This window comes from Colias philodice, chromosome 13 (genome assembly GCF_061535455.1).
Source record: "Colias philodice isolate Cphi_HAF_F1 chromosome 13, ilColPhil1 Martin Lab GWU primary, whole genome shotgun sequence".
NCBI classification, from domain to species: Eukaryota; Metazoa; Arthropoda; class Insecta; order Lepidoptera; family Pieridae; genus Colias; species Colias philodice.
In genome coordinates, this window is record NC_143098.1 from 7346711 (window position 1) to 7367779 (window position 21069).

At 34.3% G+C, this 21069-nt stretch overlaps 1 protein-coding gene across 2 annotated transcripts; it reads left to right on the plus strand.

Moving 5' to 3' along the window:
- The first annotated feature begins 4459 nt into the window (after positions 1 to 4459).
- Positions 4460 to 20670, plus strand: Septin4 (septin 4). Of its 2 annotated transcripts, none has more exons than XM_089702515.1 (8): positions 4460 to 4913; positions 9258 to 9449; positions 9623 to 9881; positions 11955 to 12105; positions 13523 to 13688; positions 18339 to 18495; positions 18945 to 19032; positions 20106 to 20670. In XM_089702515.1, exons 1-8 carry the CDS (start codon positions 4901 to 4903, stop codon positions 20190 to 20192), a joined length of 1113 nt encoding a protein of 370 aa, XP_089558641.1. In that variant the 5' UTR covers positions 4460 to 4900; the 3' UTR covers positions 20193 to 20670. The 2 variants fall into 2 exon arrangements, with proteins under 2 accessions (XP_089558641.1, XP_089558639.1); XM_089702513.1 differs by lacking the exon at positions 4460 to 4913 and adding an exon at positions 7564 to 7970.
- Positions 20671 to 21069: the final 399 nt, after the last annotated feature.

Below are 21069 nucleotides of genomic sequence, written 5' to 3' on the forward strand. Positions count from 1 at the left end.
AATTGAAATATTTTTGTTATGATTTTCCTTGTTAGCAATTTTCCAAACGGCGGGTATTACTACGTGTTGCAGTAAATAAGCGAATTTCGTAATGGTCGTAAGATAGGCGATAACATGGTACTACTTGAACTTATCGCGAGAAGATATTGTTAGAAAAATACAGTTTTTTATAAGTATGTATGTTTATTCACGCTCTGTTCCCACTTCCCCTACGTTAGCAATTCTTGAAAGTGAAAATAACAATACGGCAAGGTCTCGTCAGCACTTTTTCTTATTCTGATAGTTATGCTCTCAGCAACTAGGTCATGGTCGAAAAGATCTGATAAAATCCTACCCTTATGTGAGAGCACTTTTGTGATTCTTGTCTGTGCTGCAAAACAATCATCATTGTGTTCTAAACGGAGCAACACAAATAGTTTCTAAGTGAAAACACGTTCATGCAAAAAGCGTGTAAGAATTTATTATTAAATTATAAAAATAGTTTACTTTAAGCACTATACTGCAGGTGTGATATTGATAAATATGTAGGTTTTTATTGACAATAGGGAAACACAATCACGCTTGATAGTAAGACCTTCCCTAGAAGGTAGCCTGCATTCAGACTCTACACTTGAAGACCCCCGGAATGTATGTATCTACTCGTCGGGAACAGATTAATTTAAATTTCTTTATAGTGAGGATTATAAGATAAACGATATTTTAGGAGAACTGACGTCTAGTTTATATTTTAGTACGACTCTATATTTTCATGACAAACTTGATGATAGAGAATCTAAGCGTTCTACGTAAGTTCTAACAGGCGAATGGCAAGTTGCGAACGGCGAGGCTACTTCAGCCGTTCATGTCCACGGCAGTCCACGGCACAAGCAAAAACGGATGCCGTCAAACGTCAAACGCTTTGACGTCACAAAACTGCAAGCATCGCCACTTGTCAAGAATGATTAATTGTAATATTATCGCAAAATGAATTGCAAAATGTGTTGGTAAGCGCATAACTCGAGAACGGCTGAACCGATTTCGATAATTCTTTTTTTATTATATTCCTTGAAATACGAGGATGGTTCTTATGTAGAGACAACGTAAACATGTACCAGGGGCGAAGCCGGGGCGGACCGCTAGTTTTTAAATAAAAATACGAAGGTGAGCGAGAAGCTTACTAAACAAAATAATCCTATCCTATCCTTCTTCCTATCCTATCTTACTAGCACGGACTAGTAATAATAGGGGAATAATAAAACGAGCGCCTGAAAATAAAGTGAGCGACTGATTATGAGATACTGATTTAATAACTTAAGCGGTATGAATTTGAGTAATCGACAAATAAACTAAACAAGCAACGAATATTAGTTGATAATAAAATACAGATTGAGCGTACGTACTAAAGGAGGATTGTGATTAATCCATTTGATATATTAGAATTCTAACTGTGTGATTACATTACTATATGAGCGACTAAATTACTAGTTGAGCGAATAGATTACTGTGACCGACTAAATTACGCTCATCTAGAGCGACTAAAAACACTAGAATAAATTGTTCAAATAGTTATTTGATAAAACTTTCAAAAACAAATTGAACTGATAGTACCTACTCTGTCCATTATAGTATTTTTCAAAGTGATTTTTCTATTCGAAATACCTCGATTAAGATAAAATGCCACTCAGTATAAATAAATCATATGCCAAATAATGAATATAATACAAGACGTAAGGGTCGCTCAAATATTATGAAGCTGCTCATTTTGTTTTTTATGTAACGCAAATTAATGTTTGTTAGTTGCTGATCTGTTAATTTTTCATCGCTCGCAGTCAGTCGCTCACTTAGTAATTCTGTTACCCCAATTAATTATTTTTGATAACTAAAACTTTAATTTGCAGTCACTCGTTTAAATACTACCCGTAATAATATATGTACTACGTATACAACCTACTACTTGTATGTATATTTGTTAGTCTTTCATGCAAGTACTACTGAACCGATTAAAATGAAATTTACCCATACACACACATAACGAGGGTAACTTGGATTAACATATAGGATAGGTTTTATCCCACGGGAACGGAAACTATGGGGGTTTTTCTTTGAAAACGCGGGCGAAGCCGCGGGCGAAAAGCTAGTATGTATTTAAATAAATACGGCTATTTCTGGAGGATCTTTCTGGCTGTGCAAATAAAATAACTTAAATATTCAGAGGGGAGCAATAAATAATGTTCTCTTTAATGAGGACTCGTGTAGCATTATATCAGATGACCCCTCTAGAGATATGTATAGCTATATTTTAGGTCAGACACACTTACTTATATCTATGTACAGAAATACATTTTTTGTTGTTTCGAGTTTCTTAGAATTGGATCTATACAGGTATTTATTTATGACACACAGGAAATATTTGAGAATTTAGTTTGTTCGTCGATTCAGCTCAGCGAGATTTGGGGTAACATCAGTGAAATTCATGATTCATGTCATTATACATGTGTGCATACACTTAAAGTAACATAATGCAATGTATTGTGATATGTAATTGTAATTATAATCATTTATTTTGTGCTATCCCTTACGACCTTCATACATTTCCTTTCCTACCAGGTTGCCTGATAGAGATTGCTGTTCAGCAATAAGGCCGCCTTTTGTACAAATTGCCTTTTTGTGATATTGTTCTTTCTTTTTCTGCTTTGTCCATTCATGTTTGTACAATAAATAAATAACATACTGTGAATAGATTATGTCCCCAATTTTTCTTTTTCATTAGATAATAATTGATAGATGTGCTTTTAAAATTCCTATAATCGGTTCGGGAGTTTCAGAGGAAAATCTGGTTTCGTCAGAATTACTGAAAGATAAACAATTACCGATATTATGAGAAAGTGTTAATTGATAAATATTTGAAATAAATGATAATTATGTGTATAGCGTAGACGTAGTAAATATTTAGTAAGTATTGTGTTTTTGTACGTAGGTACCTATATCAAAAATGGATTTTGTTTAATTTTATATTATTCCCTACTATGTAGGTTCTATTGCGAAATTAAGTACATATCTAGTTCAATTCTACAGAATTCCAGTATTATTTTATTATATTAGTATGTAGTAACTATTATTTTTTTATTCCTTTTGAAGAATTCCAGTATTATTTTATTATATTAGTATGTAGTAACTATTATTTTTTTATTCCTTTTGAAATCTATCTATTTATGAATTTAAAATTATAGATAGAAACAAGTCTTGGTGTGTTAGTTGTGATAGAGTTTTCGATTACGGTGTAAGTAACAGAAAAATGTATAGCCTTTGTGAGAGTGAATAGCAATAATGTAGAGCTACTAATTTGTCGTGAGATTATAGAGCGTTATGATTTCAGTTGATAAAAAACTGTTGTATGATTTTGAAATAAGATATTAGATACGTATGGAGAGATGTTTTGAAGGCGCATAGGCAAATAATACTATTATACACAAGCTTTTACCGTTCAAATTATAAATCTAAACCATTATCGAATCCATCTGAAGATAAATAAATTAAGGAGGAACTCATTGGCAAAAATATACACACATAATTTTCTTAATGTGTTTAATTATTACATAGAATATGCTCTACCTTAATCCTTTCCTTTTTAAACAACTTCCAAACATAAAAGGAGGAGATTGCACGTTTGTTTATATGTAATACTTTTTGTTTATATGTTTAGTCTGTAGAAAAAAAAATTGTGTAAATTAATAATTTACACGATATTATAGTACGAACGAATATTATAGTATTTATACTTTATCGTCGATGCTCTATGATCAAGTCTCCTCCAGGCTCTTGTAAATGTTGTCACTCTATCATGAATGCCAACGATATACAAGAGCTTCTTCAAGATGTCCTTAAGATATTCACTCATATATCGTTAGTGGTTAATACTTCTATGTATTTCCATCCATTTATAGTTAACACAAAATTATATTTTAAATGTGTAATGATATAAAATTGCTGATATTTACTGAAGATTAATACTTGCTACTCACTTACTTGGTGAGAAAATTATATTACAAATTATGTATATATATTTATCGCAATTTTTTTATTTGATTGAAGTTTTCATTAATCAAGGATGAGTTGTGAGGGTCGCTTAGCTTTGACATTTGAAAACTGTGCATTAATTAAAATATTTTATGCAATAATTGAAGTATTGCTAAATGAGGGTAAATTTGGCCTTGAACGCTGCACACCTTTCTTGCATCTGGGGCATTGCAGAAGGTTTGTATTGTGAGGTGGCCGTACAGCGCAGGCGTAGAGCTTTGTGCGATATCGACCGGTGCTTCCGCACAAAAATAGGTGCGCAGTTGAGGGTCCCGAGCGAAGCGCCGACCTCTCGCGCAGAAAGCTTGAGGCCAGGGACGCAGGGGCGGAGGGGACCGAGCTTGGAGGGCGCGAGCTCCCGGACCCTCTCATTACGTAACCCACACGCACAGGACGGCGCACAAACAATGTGATTTTATTTTTTTTTCGATTTTTCTACCGTTTTTGATTATACAATTTTTAGAATAAGTACCGTGATAGTATATAGTTCGCGCGATTTTTATTTCGCTATAGCTTTAGTGATTAGGTGGTAAATATGTCGACAACATTATTCTACGCACATTATTTCTTGTTGAGATAATATTTTATGTTTATAGTAAAAATAACGCGATATTTAAAAAAAATGAGATCTCCGTTTATTTTTGTGGAAGAGTTAGAGTTTTTGTTACACTGATTCTAAATCCCGGGGTTAGTGAAATGTTTTTTAAAACTTTAAAAAAAATAAGGAACTTTTTAAAAATATTATGAAAATTTCATATTAATTTTCATAAAGTATTTTAAAACCATAAAGTATTATTTATACATTTATTAAATATTAAAGAAGAAGCTATCTACAGTATTGAAGATGATGGCGACGGGTAAGTATTTCATTTTTTCTTTAATATGAAATATGTAGTAATAATGTTCAATCGATGGTAACCCATTATTAAAATTATTATATATCAACTTTGCTTATTAAATGTATCATCATCAGCATCACTACATATGTACCTATATTAAAAGGAAGTCGCTTTCTCTGTCTCTATATTATCTCTATGTCCCTATGTATGATTAAATCTTTAAACTACGCAACGAATTTTAATGCGGTTTGTTTTTATTATAGAGTGATTCTCGAGGAAGGTAGACGTTATAAATTATATGTATACTAAATATAATTGGTTAGGTTTTAGAAAAAGCGGACAAAGCAGCGGGCGAAGTGAACAAAATTTGTAGCTTTTAATACTAGAGACTAAGGTCAGGTGGGGTAAGAGGGTCACTGGGGGAAGAGGGCCTAGAGACCATAACTAGTAAACCGAAGCGTTTATGACTATGTACTTTCCGTCGATAAAAAAGTGAAGGCGAATTAGTTTGAGCGGTTTTGAGTAGATGTCGCTACGTAGCACAGACATCACAAAAAATGTAAACAAATTTGACAGTTGCGAATTCGGCTAACACCAAGTTGGCTCGTTTTTTTGCGAACCCATATTTTAGTGATAAAAGTGTGCTAGAAATATTTTAAATATCCTGATACACGGAGAAAACTGTAAGTATTTCTTTTATTAATCATTTTAGTTAAGAAACAACTAAATATTGTGAGTTTCTTTGGCTTGAAAATCCTAGACTTCAAAAACAATAGCTGGGGTAAGAGGCTCACTATTGACGGTGAAAGAGGAACATATGTTTCTCTTCCCCCGTGTGAGGGGTGACCAACATTTTCTCGCTCATGTGTTTTTTTTATATTTTTTTTTTATTTAATAGGTGGGCAAACGAGCATACGGATCACCTGATGTTAAGCGATTTCCGCCGCCCATGGACATTCGCAACTCCAGAGGAGTCACAAGTGCGTTGCTGGCCTAAAGGATTATGCCTCCTGTGCCAGTAATTACTTCAGGGCCTCATCTCACCACCAAACCGGAACACAGTGATGCAAGCACCACTATTCGCCAAGTTTCGCTAAGTTCGCCTGTCTCAAAATTCCAGAAATTCCAAAGAATTTCTTTTGGATCAAGAAGATCATTTATATTTTTAACTGACTTCTTAAAAAGGAGAAGGTTCTTAATAGATGAATTAAAATACTGATTCGCAATATTGATCTCATCACATAGTGCCATTGTTATTTTTAAAGAGTAACTAACTAGGAAAACTAGTTAGGGACAGACTGTTTACCATTACTATGTATGATTAAATAAAAATAGAATTATAACTAGTCGACTTCTTTTTAGTTTGCCACCCCTGATCGAACCTGTATGTCCCTCTTACCCCGAATTGATGTATTCTTGTTTTTTATTCCAAATTATACCTTATTTCATCGACATTAAGATCTAATATTGACCAAAGACATTCTATCTACAAATTAACGAACATTTAGCAACGAATATTCTAATTCAAACTCCAATCTTAGGAAATACAATGACTGTCCCTCTTACCCCTTGTAAGGGGGAAGAGGAACGATTACTCAATCTTGACATTAATGTCAATATCTTCGTAAGAACTGTTATTAGAGTAATGACATTTAGCCTACGGGAAGCTAATACATAAAGGTAAGTTCTGTGTGTTTCAAACATCTTAAAAAGCTATAAATGTTGTTCCTAGCAGTCAAAATATTTTACTGAAAATGAAATATGTTCCTCTTACCCCACCTGACCTTATAGACAAACTACAGAAATCGCGTTTTATGTCTGCCCACTAAGTGTGCTTAATAAATTAAGGATTGTTGTGAAATAAGAACAAATCAATTATACGATTACATACCTAACTGTAGAATGTAGATATACAATAATACAGGACGTTGTAGATATAAACTAGCTAGTTAGTAACTATCTACTTGTCTATAAACTCTAGGTATATATATTATTACGTCGCTCTTGAGAAGTGAGGAAGGGCGGGGATTAAGTTTGCAGACGGATGGAGTGGAGATGGGTACCTATAGCTGAATATTTAGAGTTTGTCTATTTTCATTCTATTCTTTTTTTTACCGAATAAATATAACGACATTTTATTTGATTTTGTTTTGACGCCCATGTGGGATCAACTCTACCTTATTAATATGCTTGTAACTATGCAAATATAAATTATTATGGCCCTATTGAATATACATTGAATTCGCGTTATGCTGATGCATAAAGAGATAACATATATGCATAACCGGAAAGTTAGTCCCTAGTAGTTACTAGGATTGAAGAAGAAAGCAATTCAACTTGTCAGCAATCATATTCTGTCACTCAATGAATAGGGATCTATTACGGATTAAGATCATTAGCTAAATAATCTTCTATTCTACTAAAAAGTAGCAAATATCAAACATGATTCCTAAAAACTCAAGGCCTACAAATCAAAATAATAAAATCCGTTGTGACGTCCTAATCCGTTCCCAGGAGAGTTATACGTGTACCAAGCGTATCCCAGTCAGACTGTAATTTAAATGAGGTACACCGGGTCAAAAGTATATAACATTTAATTTAATTTAACTGTGATTAATGAATGACGTAACTAAACGCCTGTCCGAATCTAACAATACAAGTTGTTGATGTTGCAGTGCGCGCGCAGTTTCAACGTAGCCGCTGTGCTAGCGAAGCGCGCGAACGGCTGACATTTTTCGCGATTTTTCTGATATTTTCCGTCACGATTTAAATCATTGTTGGCGTTTCGTGTTCCTTTTATTGGTTAACAAATATGGATATATAATAAAAAAAACAATACTTTTTTCAATTAAGTGCAAAATAATAACTTTAAATAAAATAGTGTTTTAAATAAGTACACAATTGAGCCGGAAGAGGAAAATATTGCATTACAAGTCCGGGCAATGATGGAAAGTGATTCCTTTGCGATTGTTGATATAAATATAAATGATAAGAACACAATCAATACAAACAGAGATAATGAAATAAATAATCACAATAAGCAAAAGACTTCGATTCCCACTGTTATAAAAATACGTGAGTTACCCGAGTTACCCGTAAATCACTTTAATTATATTTATAGTATAATTTATTAAAATAAGAACCATAATAATTGTACTACATGGGAATTTGTTTTATAATAACTGCTTTTTACGAAAATATTTCAGACATATTATATCGAAACTATTAATATTTTTGTACTTACGACATCCATGTATTAATTTATTTGAAACGAATTTTAAAAGCACTTTTTTATATTATGTTAGTATGTACATGAGATTCGATGACTATTTCCTAACAATTGTTATCATAGAATACTTTATTGAGAACGTGTAGGTACTATATCCAGGTAGGTACTTAAGTAAGTTCAATGAGATCTTCTTATTGTCTATTAGAGGCGTGGGAGTAACCATTTTAGACCATTCATGTTTCTCACGTACACATCAACTTATAAATCTCATAGTATTCTGCCATACAATCAATATTTCTTCGAAAATGTTGTAACTGAACAGGAATATTTCAAAACTGTACTGTATTTAATAATGAGCTACATTAAGGTCACTGGTAGTTAACGATTGCATAGCTTCCCAGTTCCCTAATAATAGCAACAGCACAATTTGGTGTTAGCGCATTGATGATCACGTTTGTCGCTTCCGTTGTCCGTCCTCAATAGTAGAGCCGTAGAGGTACCGTGCGGAAGGTGGACATTCCCGCGAGAAATCGCGCTCTGTGGACCTACGCGGCCCTGGGAAACTATATACCATAGATAATACAGATTATGTCATTATATATACTCTGGAAACCTGTCCTGTCACACTTCGCCGCTCTCGTTGCAATCATTGTAATATGTATAAGCGTACAATAGAAGCACAGTGTAGCTTACCGACAATGCAAATTATTTAACCCTTTATTCCCAATTATTTGCATACGATTTCTCACAAATAGGTATATAATATGAACTATATCGCTGTTACATACTTCCGAGTTAGTTTCGTCAACATAGAGCGATCTTGTTGTTTATCAGTTATCACAAAGTTTATCACCTTACGCTTTGAAACCGTGATAATATTTAGCCTAATAACCTAAAAAGAGATAATAATCTTAAATTCTTTATCATTTAGCTATCGTTATAGCTCTTAGCTTAAGAACACCTATGACCTATTCAAAGACTAATTACTTACTCTCTAACGGATTTCATAAAAGTTTCGAAACATGTTTATTGTGAATACCTATTTATATTTGAGCATTTTGGCTTCCAGAATTATTTTCTTATAATAATTAACTTTTCAAAAAATAGTAGGTTCATTAAATAACTTTTTGCAGAACGAGATCGCGGGGAGCGTGATTACATTGGATTCGCGACTCTACCTGAGCAAGTGCATCGAAAATCAGTAAAAAGAGGATTCGATTTCACGCTCATGGTTGTAGGAGAATCTGGCCTAGGCAAATCCACTCTCATCAACAGCTTATTTCTTGGAGACCTGTACAAAAATAGAAAAATTCCTAATGTCCAAGGTAAAGTTGAAATTATAAACAGTTTTCGTGCATTTATTTACATTCATTTGAGTATAGGTACCTACCTTTATTTGTAATGTAAAGCATATATGCTAAGACCGTTACCACAATATTATTCATGTTTACATAAGTTTGATGTTTACATAACAAACACGTTCTGTGAATCCTAACAGATAGGCTAGAGAAAACAACAACAATAGAAAAGAAAACTATGGAAATTGAGGAACGCGGTGTAAAACTGCGTCTGACTATAGTGGATACTCCGGGGTTCGGTGACGCGATCAATTGTGAAGATTCGTGGAGAGTTTGTTCCGCTTACGTGGATGAGCAGTTCCGACAATACTTCACTGATGAGAGTGGCCTAAACAGAAGGCATATGCAGGATAATAGGGTGCATTGTTGCCTTTATTTTGTTCCGCCGTGGGCTCATAGGTAAGTGTGATACTGGAAAGCTACAGAAGCTTTTTCAATGCATTGTTGCGCTTCAGAATCGTAATTTTTCGAGTAAATACCTAATTTTTTTGTTGACTTGTCTGTTTAAATACTTGTATAATTCATAAATAATTACATTTACATAATTACTTCAATCAAAAATACATAAAATATTTTTTCCTAGGTATATTCATTCGGCGCCTGTTACATTTACAAAAAAATCTATTAATTGTACCTAATTTAAAGACAACAACAAACGGCACTATAACATAGGTTTTGATAAAAATATCATACATGGTCTAAGCGTCAGAAGCACACGTGCGCAGAGATAAAGCGTATAAAAGTGTGTGTCATCCTAAATTTGATAGGATATATAGTATATACTGTTCTTAGAACGCTAAGTGTATTTTATTGAGTTACATAACATATTCTCTATTATTAGGCATGGAATTCTTCATCGATCCATATTATATTCGCTGATGCCTAAGGAGGTTGTGACGCACTAAGCCTTTGTAATCGAATGTAATTAGTTGGACAGTTCATAAACACATTATTGCATTAGGTACACACACGAAGGGGTAAAAGATTTTTTATTTAAATACAATTAAACTTTATTTCATAAATAAATTGCATTATTGAGTATAGTCCAAAATCATCAGTTTGCCTAGAAAGTAGAAAGCTTTCGGGGTTTTTGGAGAATGGATGATTTTATAGATTTTGATGTTCGTATTACACAATCTCATATTTTTTCTGCTCGCATATTTTCTCAATTATGGCGATGGCAATGGAAAAATGGCGTCGTATAACGCCTTTTCATAGATTTTATGGACAAAATAAAAAATCGATATAATATCACCCAATTTTAAAACTCCGGGAAAAGTTCAAGTAAACCCATTTGTAAATTTTTGTAAATATTAAGTATGGGAAATAAAACAAAACCCGTCAAAAGGACTAAAGAGCCAACAAAACAAGTGTGAGAATTCTAAATTAGGTTTTCCTATTAGGTATCTATTGCTCTCCCCCGTAGAGCGCGACAGGGACAACTGCAGCTCGGGCCGAAAATACTTAGGAAAATTACGCAAATTAGACGTAAAGAACGTCTAGTCTCCTGTTTCCTCCTCCAATACTGGACCGATTTAAATACTTTTTTCATAATTTAGTAGAGAAAAGTATAGGCTATGTTCCTACGTTTTATTTTTTTTTTATATAAGTAATGTTTAAAAATTAGTTTTATGGAAGACGGAACATAACGGAAAATCTGTCATATATTTCTTACGTTTTGAAAGATTTATATCTTTTTTAATAATTAAGATATGACAAAAAGGAAAACGTAGGAACATGGCTAAAGTTACCATAGATCAATAGTAAAAATATATTGCTCTAGTGGCACAATCCAGGGAGGAAACAGGGGACTACGTTTGTATGTAACACGGCTCTTTTGTTGGCTCTTAAAGTAAGGAAGGAATTTTCTAATAAGTATATTATCAACTATGTACATATTAGTTACTTATGTTTATATAATATAGAAAGTCACTTGATATTTTGTGTAACGAAGCAAGCATATATTATATAGGAATTGCTTCCAATATACGTCTCAGTTTCTGAGTGATGTAAATACCAACACTGAAATAAAAACATAATTGTTATAACAATCGACAGCTTAATAAACAATCGTTATTTGGCTATTATGTTTGATACAAAGTACATACAGTAATGGCGCATTATTTTACAACTATTGCGATGACGACCAATACAATCTTGTTGTGTTAATAGTTTTGATGGCAATGGTCTTTTAGATTGGTGTCTACTGTCTGCCCTTGGATTGATGCTATTAACACTAACTATTATATAACAGTTTGTGTTTTCTATGGCTGAAATTGAACAAATGATCTAAAAAATATATTTTACTAATGTGCTAAGTAAATTAAGGCTATCGATTCAATTATTCTTATGTATTTTTACTTATAACTATCGAGAATACAATAGGTATACTAGTCATATTATTAAAAAAATAGCTGTAAGAAAAGCTCAACATTTTCCGCGCAGCAACTAAACACCAAGCCACATTTTCAGCTTGCGGCAAGTAGATTTAGAAATGATGAAGCGACTGCACCGCAAAGTCAACATTGTGGTTGTAATCGCGAAAGCTGACTCGCTCACTGCTGCCGAAGTGAAGCGGCTCAAGGCGCGCATACTAAGTGACCTGGATGAACATCAGATACAAGTAGGTAACTGGGTATCTTATTGTTTGCAAGTCTCGAGATGCATTTCTATGCGTGCTTGGCGCGCTAGAAGTAGGTGCGGCACTCGGCAGATTGTGTGTGTATTTTATAACTGATTTTTTTGGGTTATGTAAAAAGTATGTATATTATTGTCAGATTGAAACATGATTGTTTAACTGATTATTAATATTGAAGTCAATTGTACGCATAAGGTACCAAATATATAACCGAATTGTATAATAATTAGATTTATGTAAAAACTATGTAACTAGATGTAATTGATTGAACTTGCACGTAGTTTTTCTAGTCAAATTTTTCAATTTATTTTAATAATGATGTTCGACAGTACGTAAGAACTAATAAACGATATTTATAAATACATTTGTTCCCGCAGTCATGGGTAACATAATTTATTTTTTGTCTAGATATTCCCCAGTACATTAAATTATTTCCAGTAGATCAACACATATTATAAATTGTAACTGCATAATAAAACTTCAAGACGAGTTACACGCACGCAATTTACGGAATAATTCATCAATCATTGTTTTGATTCATATGTTATATACTATGTACGAGTATAGCTAATATCTATTTGTATTATATGTATGTAAGTAGTTATGTATGTATTATAATAAAAATTGTACTTCGTTACCTATTTAATGTATATTAACTATGTACATTGTACATTTATTTACGGATTATAGATTATAGGTATAGAATAGCATTATGTATAATATAATATTATTAATTATGTAAAGCCTATAGGTATTATTGTGTTGTATTATGCTATTTATATAACAAACCTAAATAAATAAACCCCGTTTGTCTGTCTTTCATAACTTGCTGTGTCCTGCAGCCTCACCCGTGTGCTATATTATGCCGTGGGCTTTACTGCCCTTTTAAAGTTTTATAATGTATTATGGATGAACTTGACCTTGACTGTTTGCCTTTTTATAAGTTATCGATTGCACTTGAAATAAAGGAAAATACAAATAAATGTTCCTTCTCACCCATTGCCGAGTTAAGCAGGCGCAGCTCGCAGGGCCCGTAGCAAATTCGGATCTATTATGTGTTCTTAAATTAAAGTGATAAGAAAAGAATTAAGAATAATTTCGATAATAAGCTAACAATTGCACCACCACTCGCTCAAAATAATTAAATTATGGATATTTATAATGATGTTTATATTCAAGCACAACGTTTGGAAATTTAGCTTCCACATGCAGTTTCAAGTCAGTTTCAGTCCAATGAGTTATGATGTGGGATGTAGCCTACCTTAAACGGCGGCAACATACTCGCCATATCACTGGTATTTAGAGTGCAAGTGTGGGGCGATGATCACTTATTACTTACTATTAGGTGACTCGTCCGTTCGTTTGGCTGCTCCTAACATAAAAACCTTTGCTCTTACCAAAGGTTTACCAATTCCCCGAGTGCGACAGCGACGAGGACGAGGAGTTCAAGCAGCAAGACCGTGACTTGAAGGCGGCCGCGCCGTTCGCGGTCGTGGCCGCGGACACCGTGCTCGAGGTGGGCGGCAAGAGGATACGCGGCAGACAGTATCCGTGGGGAATTGTGGACGGTAATAATAGCATTGAATTTATTTAGATAACACAATCATACTAAACTTCCTTCAATTGCTTGACAAACTATGTTAACACTAGTTATGATCACAATAATTGACGGTCTAATAACCAGGTACTTACCCAGTCTTTGAGATATAATAGCTGAAAAAGTAACTTGCTGTTGAAGCAGACTGCAGACCATTACTTAGGAATATATTATCTTACTAGCTTCCGTCCGCGCGGATGTCGGTCTTCGCGTGGATGGTTTATTTCTCCATTTTGAGTAACTCTGACAATAACATCTTATAAATATCTATTGGACCCAAATACGGCTAGGCCTATAATATATTTATTATTCACGTACCTACTTGTTGTACGGTTAATAATTTCATCATATTTTATATATTACAGTATCTATTTATGTTTATATTATTATGTCTTTTGATGATAGTTCCGAATTTATTGATTGTTTAGATTCTCCTTTTTTTGATTCCCTTGGCAGCAGTGATGATAGTTTTCGTAGTGTATCTCAGCCACCTCTTGATATTACTCTTTCTTCAATTTTCCTAGATGTTCCGAGAAACTTTAATTTAGTTCATATTAACGCTCAAAGCATTCCCGCCCATTTTCCTGACTTACTCACTTCTTTCCTTTCCACGATATGCACGCGATCCTATTTCCGAATCCTGGCTTAAGCCTAATCTCCCATCATCCGCATATACCCTTCCCGGCTTTAACCTTGTCCGCAACGACCGCACAGGGAGAGGTGGAGGTGGAGTTGCCATCTATATCCGTTCCCATATTTCCTATAAATTACTTTTTCCTCTCCTCAACCCCCTCCCCCTAATTCCACTGAAAATATCCTTCTTGAAGTCCATCTGTCTAAGTCCAAAATTCTTGTTGGCATTTTTTATAGTCCTTCCCTCTCCATCGATTATTTCTCCAACTTTGAAGACCTCCTTGACCTCTATTCTCCCCAATATGACCATTCAATCCTTATGGGTGACTTCAACACATGTCTAATAAAAGGCGACTGCCGTAGTAAGAAGTTACTCTCCCTCCTAAACTCCCATAATCTCCAGGTACTTCCACTCAATCCTACCCATTTCTTTCCCGGCTGTAATCCCTCCCTCCTTGATTTAATGATTGTTTCTTCTCCTAGTCTCGTAGCTAAACACGGTCAATGCCCTGCCGACGCATTTTCCTTCCACGATCTCATTTACCTGTCCTACAACCTTCGTCCTCCCAAATTTAAACCCTCCACTGTCATGCTACGTAATTTTGTTGGGATAGATCTAAGTCAGCTTTCCGTAGATGCTAAGCTGTGTGATTGGCAGAGTGTCGTTGATGCCGTATCCATTGATGGGAAGATTAACTTATTCAATAATCTTGTTATCGGCTTATACGACAAACACGCGCCCTCTCGACCTGTAAAGAGGAAACATACTCCTGCTCCTTGGCTCTCCCCCGACCTTAAATCTCTTTTAAACAAGAAAATTAGAGCTAAAGCCAAATTAAAATCCGCAAAAACTGACGATGCCCGGGAAAAATACAAAGCAATTCGTAATCGCTGCAACGTATTGTGTAGAGACGCACAACGACGCCATTTCCATACATCTGTCGAGAACGGCGACAGCGTCAAAATTTGGAACTTCTTAAAAAGTCTAGGAGTTGGTAAAAATTCCCACTGTTTATCCTCCTCTAATGTCAATATAGATAGTTTAAATCAGCATTTTTCATCTCCAATTAATATCAACAATACTTTAAAACAAATAACTTTAGATAACCTTTCTTCTCTTCCAACTCCAGAATATCCCCCGTTCTGTTTTAGTCAACTCACCGATTGTGATGTTAAGAAAAGCATATTATCCATCGTCTCTAACGCTGCCGGCTGTGACCTAGTGAGTCGTAGAATGATCATCCCCATCCTTGACATAGTTATCCCTACCATTACCCATATCCTCAATTTCTCACTTTCGTCCGAGACCTTTCCGGACTGTTGGAAAGATGCCCATATTATTCCTCTACCCAAAAAATCCAGTCCTAAATTGTAATCCGATTACCGTCCTATTTCTATTTTACCCTTCCTTTCCAAAGTCCTTGAACGCCTAATCCATCAACAATTAACCGCTTTCATTAACTCGAACAATATCCTGAGTCCTTTTCAGTCCGGGTTCCGCTCTGGCCACAGCACAGCTACTGCTCTAGTGAAGGTAACAGACGACATCCGTGCGGGGATGGATAATAAGCAACTCACAGTTCTTACTCTTCTCGATTTCAGCAATGCTTTTAACACCGTCGACTTTGACATACTGTTGAGTTTGTTGCGTTTGATTAACATCCCAATTCCGGTGATTGATTGGTTTCGTAATTACCTGCGCGGGCGGCGGCAGCGTGCCCTAATGGGTGACACCCAATCATCTTGGGCTGCTGTCACCGCCGGTGTGCCGCAGGGTGGCGTGTTGTCACCTCTTCTGTTTTCTATCTTCATTAATTCCCTAACCTCGCGCTTCACTTCTCTCTACCATATGTATGCGGACGACTTACAGACCTACACCCAGGCATCACTCAATAACTTACCCAGTGCTATCCACCATATCAATGTCGAACAACAGCAACAGCAACCTTGTCGAGCAACCTTAGTCAATTGGAGTGACGAATTCGGGCTTAAAATCAATCCCGCAAAGAGTCATGCGATTATAATTAATTGGTAGTCCTTATCTCGTCTCTGAAATTGACTGGGGTGCGTTGCTCAGTGTCTGTCTTGGTGGCGTCACAATTCCATATTGTAAGGTGGTTAAAAATTTAGGTATTTCACTCGACCAAACGCTATCATGGTCTCATCACCTGCAAGATATCAGTCGAAAGGTGTATGCGGCTTCTGGCACTCTCCGGCGACTACGTAACTTTTTGCCTGTCCCAACTAAAATTATGTTAGCTAAATCCCTTCTTTTCCCTATCCTCGACTATGCGGATGTGTGTTCTCCTGTCCTTACGGTTGAGAATATGGAGAAACTTGAGCGTCTACAAAATCTTTTAATTCGCTTTGTATTTGGCCTTCGAAAATTCGACCACGTCTCTGACTACCGCAAACGGCTCAAGTGGCTCCCTATTCGCCTCCGACGTAACCTCCACTGCCTTCAATTACTCTACCGTATCCTCTTCGATCCCTCCTCTCTTTAAAAACTACTTCATTTTTCTACACTGTGAAACTACACTACTCTACTTCTACACTCTCTTCGATCAGTGGATAGACGTATTCTGTCTATCCCCTCTCAACGCACTCATTTCTACGCGGGTTCGTTCGCTGTCTCTGCTGTCAAGTTATGGAACTCTTTACCTTTAAAAATTAGACTTGCTCCTTCCCTATCCTCTTTTAAATATCAAGTTCGTAACCATTATCTCTCAACTGCTTTTAATTCGGATTAGTTTATTATATTTATGTACCTAGTATTAGTATTTATATATATTTTTAGTTATATAGTTACTACTATTTTGTATGTATTTGTATGTAGAATATATAATATGTATGTATGTGTGTCTTTAGTTGTATTAATATAATTAGTTTATTATAATGTATAGTATGTTGTGTGTATCTTGTATATGCATTTTATTGTATTATATAATTACTTCTACTCAATCCAATATTTTTTTTTCTTCTGTTTCTCAATTTATTATCTCGCTTCTTTGCCTTCTCCCCGTGGTTGCCTGGCAGAAATCACTGCATAGTGATAAGGCCGCCCTTTGTGCTTTTGTTTATTGTAAACTGTTATTTTATGTATCTGGTTAATTGCACAATAAAGTGTTAAATAAATAAAATAAATAAATAATAATACCCAACGTGTGTTCGCGGTTCTACAGAACAACGTCTATGGATAAAACTGAAAAAATTAAGATTATTTTTTATCTACGTATTTTTCCAGGATAAAAAGTATCCTTTTTTACGCCCAGGATAATAAGGTATAATTATACCAAGTTTCATCGAAATCGAACCGTTAGTTTTCACGTGATATCTTCACATACAGACAGACAGACAAAAATTTTTTTAATCACATATTTGGGTTTGGTATCGATCCAGTAACACCCCCTGCTATTTATTTTTTCAATATTTTCAATGTACAGAATTGACCCTTCTACAGATTATTATATGTATAGACTAGCTGCTCCGCGCGGTTTCACCCCCGTGGCTCCACCCCTGTTGGTCGTAGCGTGATGATATATAGCCTATAACCTTCCTCGATAAATGGGCTATCTAACACCGAAAGAATTTTTCAAATCGGACCAGTAGTTCCCGAGATTAGCGCGTTCAAACAAACAAACAAACAAACAAACAAACAAACAAACAAACAAACAAACAAACTCTTCAGCTTTATAATTATATGTATAGATAAATCTTGTATAAATACAACTTTTATAGAAGTTCAGGTTAGTCCACACTGGATGAGAAAGAAGAACATGAAGAACATTAACATCAAATTTTCTAAAGAATTACGATTTGAATCTTAAAAATCACGACAGGTTTCTTAAATATTACTTTTATAATTTATTATATATTTAAAGTAACAATTAACGTAACTACTATACTTACTCAACCAACTCAAACGTCACGCAAGCGCCCAATAAATCCATTAGACAAATAGAAAATCATATTATTATTATATTAATAGTGGAGAACCCAAGACACTCGGACTTCACGAAGCTGCGCACGATGCTGATATCCACCCACATGCAAGACCTGAAGGACGTGACGCAAGACGTGCACTACGAGAACTTTAGGGCGCAGTGCATCTCGCAGATATCGCAGCACGCTATGCGGGAAAGAGGGTACAACTGATATTTTTTTCTTTTTTGACAACAACTTATATGCCAGTGTCAAGTTTTTTCAACTGTTAACGTGTTCTATATTCAAATTTTGTACATTAAAAAGTTCTTCTGTTTTCAAATCTATATTTAACTCGATAGTCCGAACTTCGAAATGATTGGTTTTGTTACGAAAAATATTTCACTTATCGCACCGTTCAATATTAATATTAACTAACTTTTTATTTCCTGCAAACTTATCTTTAAGGAAAATATATAATAACAAGTCCGGGCGTCGCATAATTTAACTTTGCAGTTGTTTAAAATAGCGAAAAATTTACGAGTATTAATTTCGCAAATTAATTAGATAACTTAAAAAATGATTTGAATTTAAAAAATAAAATCTAATATTATGCATGAAGATAAATTTTTATTTTTTAATATTTAGGTATCATACATTTGTTTTCTAACAGGAAACTCAAGCGAGACTCTATGGGCAATAACCACGACGTCGTATTAATAACTGACACCGATCGACTATTGTTGCAGAAAGATGAAGAGGTAAGAATAAAATTCGTAGATTTACATTTTTAACAAAATACTTAAATAAAAGTAATATAGGGTCACCTTTTTTCACAAAAAGCAATAATCCATTACTTGTGCGTCGCAATGCCAAAATTTTAGCCCCTAAATTCAAATAATTATCGAAATCGGTCCACCCGTTCACGCGTGATGCCGTGACATCGGAAAACGGGTTTCATTTTTATGCATATAGATAAATAATTATTAAATACCTAGAGGCGGTGCATCGAGGTCAGAAATTGATCATTGCCAATCTTCAGTATAACACTTAAATATAGGTCACAGATATTAATGGGTCACCTATTTTTCGTTCTCTGGGCTCTAGCAAATTGGTTTTAATGATTATTTGAATCTATATTTGTATCTGTTTGATTGAAATAAATTATGAAACAAGCTAGAATTTAATGCAGAGAACAAAAAATATTTATACTAAAAATATTTAAACTTAAATATTATATTATAGTTCAACGGAATATAAGTAGATAATGTTTTTCAAATGTGAACTTATCGCTCCGTATTATTTGCAATTCAAAACGTGTGGATTTACAGCACGTTCGAAATAAAACCTTTTACTGCAGTGTTACGTGTTTGCTAAATCTGCGGCTGGCCTACATAACTCGCACTTTAACGGTTTTCCAAGTTCTTTTATTTGTTTTCATATCTTTAAAGCGCCTTTATAAAAAGAAAAGTAAACAAGAGAATGGCTTTCTTTCACATTATGTACCTACATTGCCCTTGTAAAAGAAAACGATGGAGGCATGTTATTAATTTCTAGCATTCTAATTTTATGCATGAGAAATTACATATTCTGTTATAGTAAGAAAGGCAGAATTTTTTCGAGTATTTTAGCTAAGAGCTTATATTCCCGTGGTAGCGTCCCGTTCGAGTCATAAACATAAAAAAGAGCGTGTGTGCCGAACACACCTGTCATTACTGAAACTTTTTTGACAAAATTCAGTTACCAAAGTCGTGGCCCTACTCCAAAACGTGACGAAATATGTCTCTCGTAATTACCAAAGCTTAAAACTTTATAAATTTATTTTTATTTTCAGATAAGACGAATGCAGGACATGCTAACACAGATGCAAGAAAAGTTAAAGGCGTCCGACAAGAAACACGACAGCATCATAGACGTATAGACTGCATTGTGTAGAATAGTCAAATTGCAATGTTTACGTAGAAGTATTAAAAACGAACCTCTTTAGAAAAATTGGATGAATTTAGACTTTTGATAAACTTACCTACCTATAGTTGTTAACTTACAGTTTCTATTCAATCCATCTTTTTAAACTCTACAGTGTCAACATTGTTCTTTGATTCGACAAATAATAATATTGACAAGTATTGGGAAATATCAGATGGTCTGAATAGATATATATTTGGCACTAAATATTGTAGGGCTAATCAGTTAGGCGAGTCTTAATTAATTGCAATTATGAATTAATACAAAACAGACTGCAATAATAACCATCCATTATTGTTTTTATTTCATTTTCCTGATAAGGTATTTCGGTAACTATTCAATAAATATTATCTAACTTACAATATATGTAGATTAAAAACTCACTCACATAAGTTCGAGACTCGAAACTTCTACCTTAATCGTAATACATATAATTATAGTAGGTACCTTACCTTAATCGTAATACACAGTTTTATTTTTGGATTAAAATCATTCGATTTGATTATAAACGATATTATATAAATTAAAAAAAATGTGTTCCAATGTTTTTCCATAAAAAATTTCACAGTTATTGACCTAACGTCTAAACTCTAAATTCAAATATTTCGTTGAAAATTGAAATACAATCGGTTCAATAATTTACAAGGAAAAAACATTAGTTATGTTTTCAGTAGTTTAAATTTTTAAATATTTAGCACAAATATTTTCATTGGTAGATAATTATTTTTAACCTTTTATGTACATAATATGTATTAATAGATAACTACATATTTAATTTACTTTAAGATTTTTGAAAATTTACTTCAATCGTTAAACATTTCCATTTAAATTCC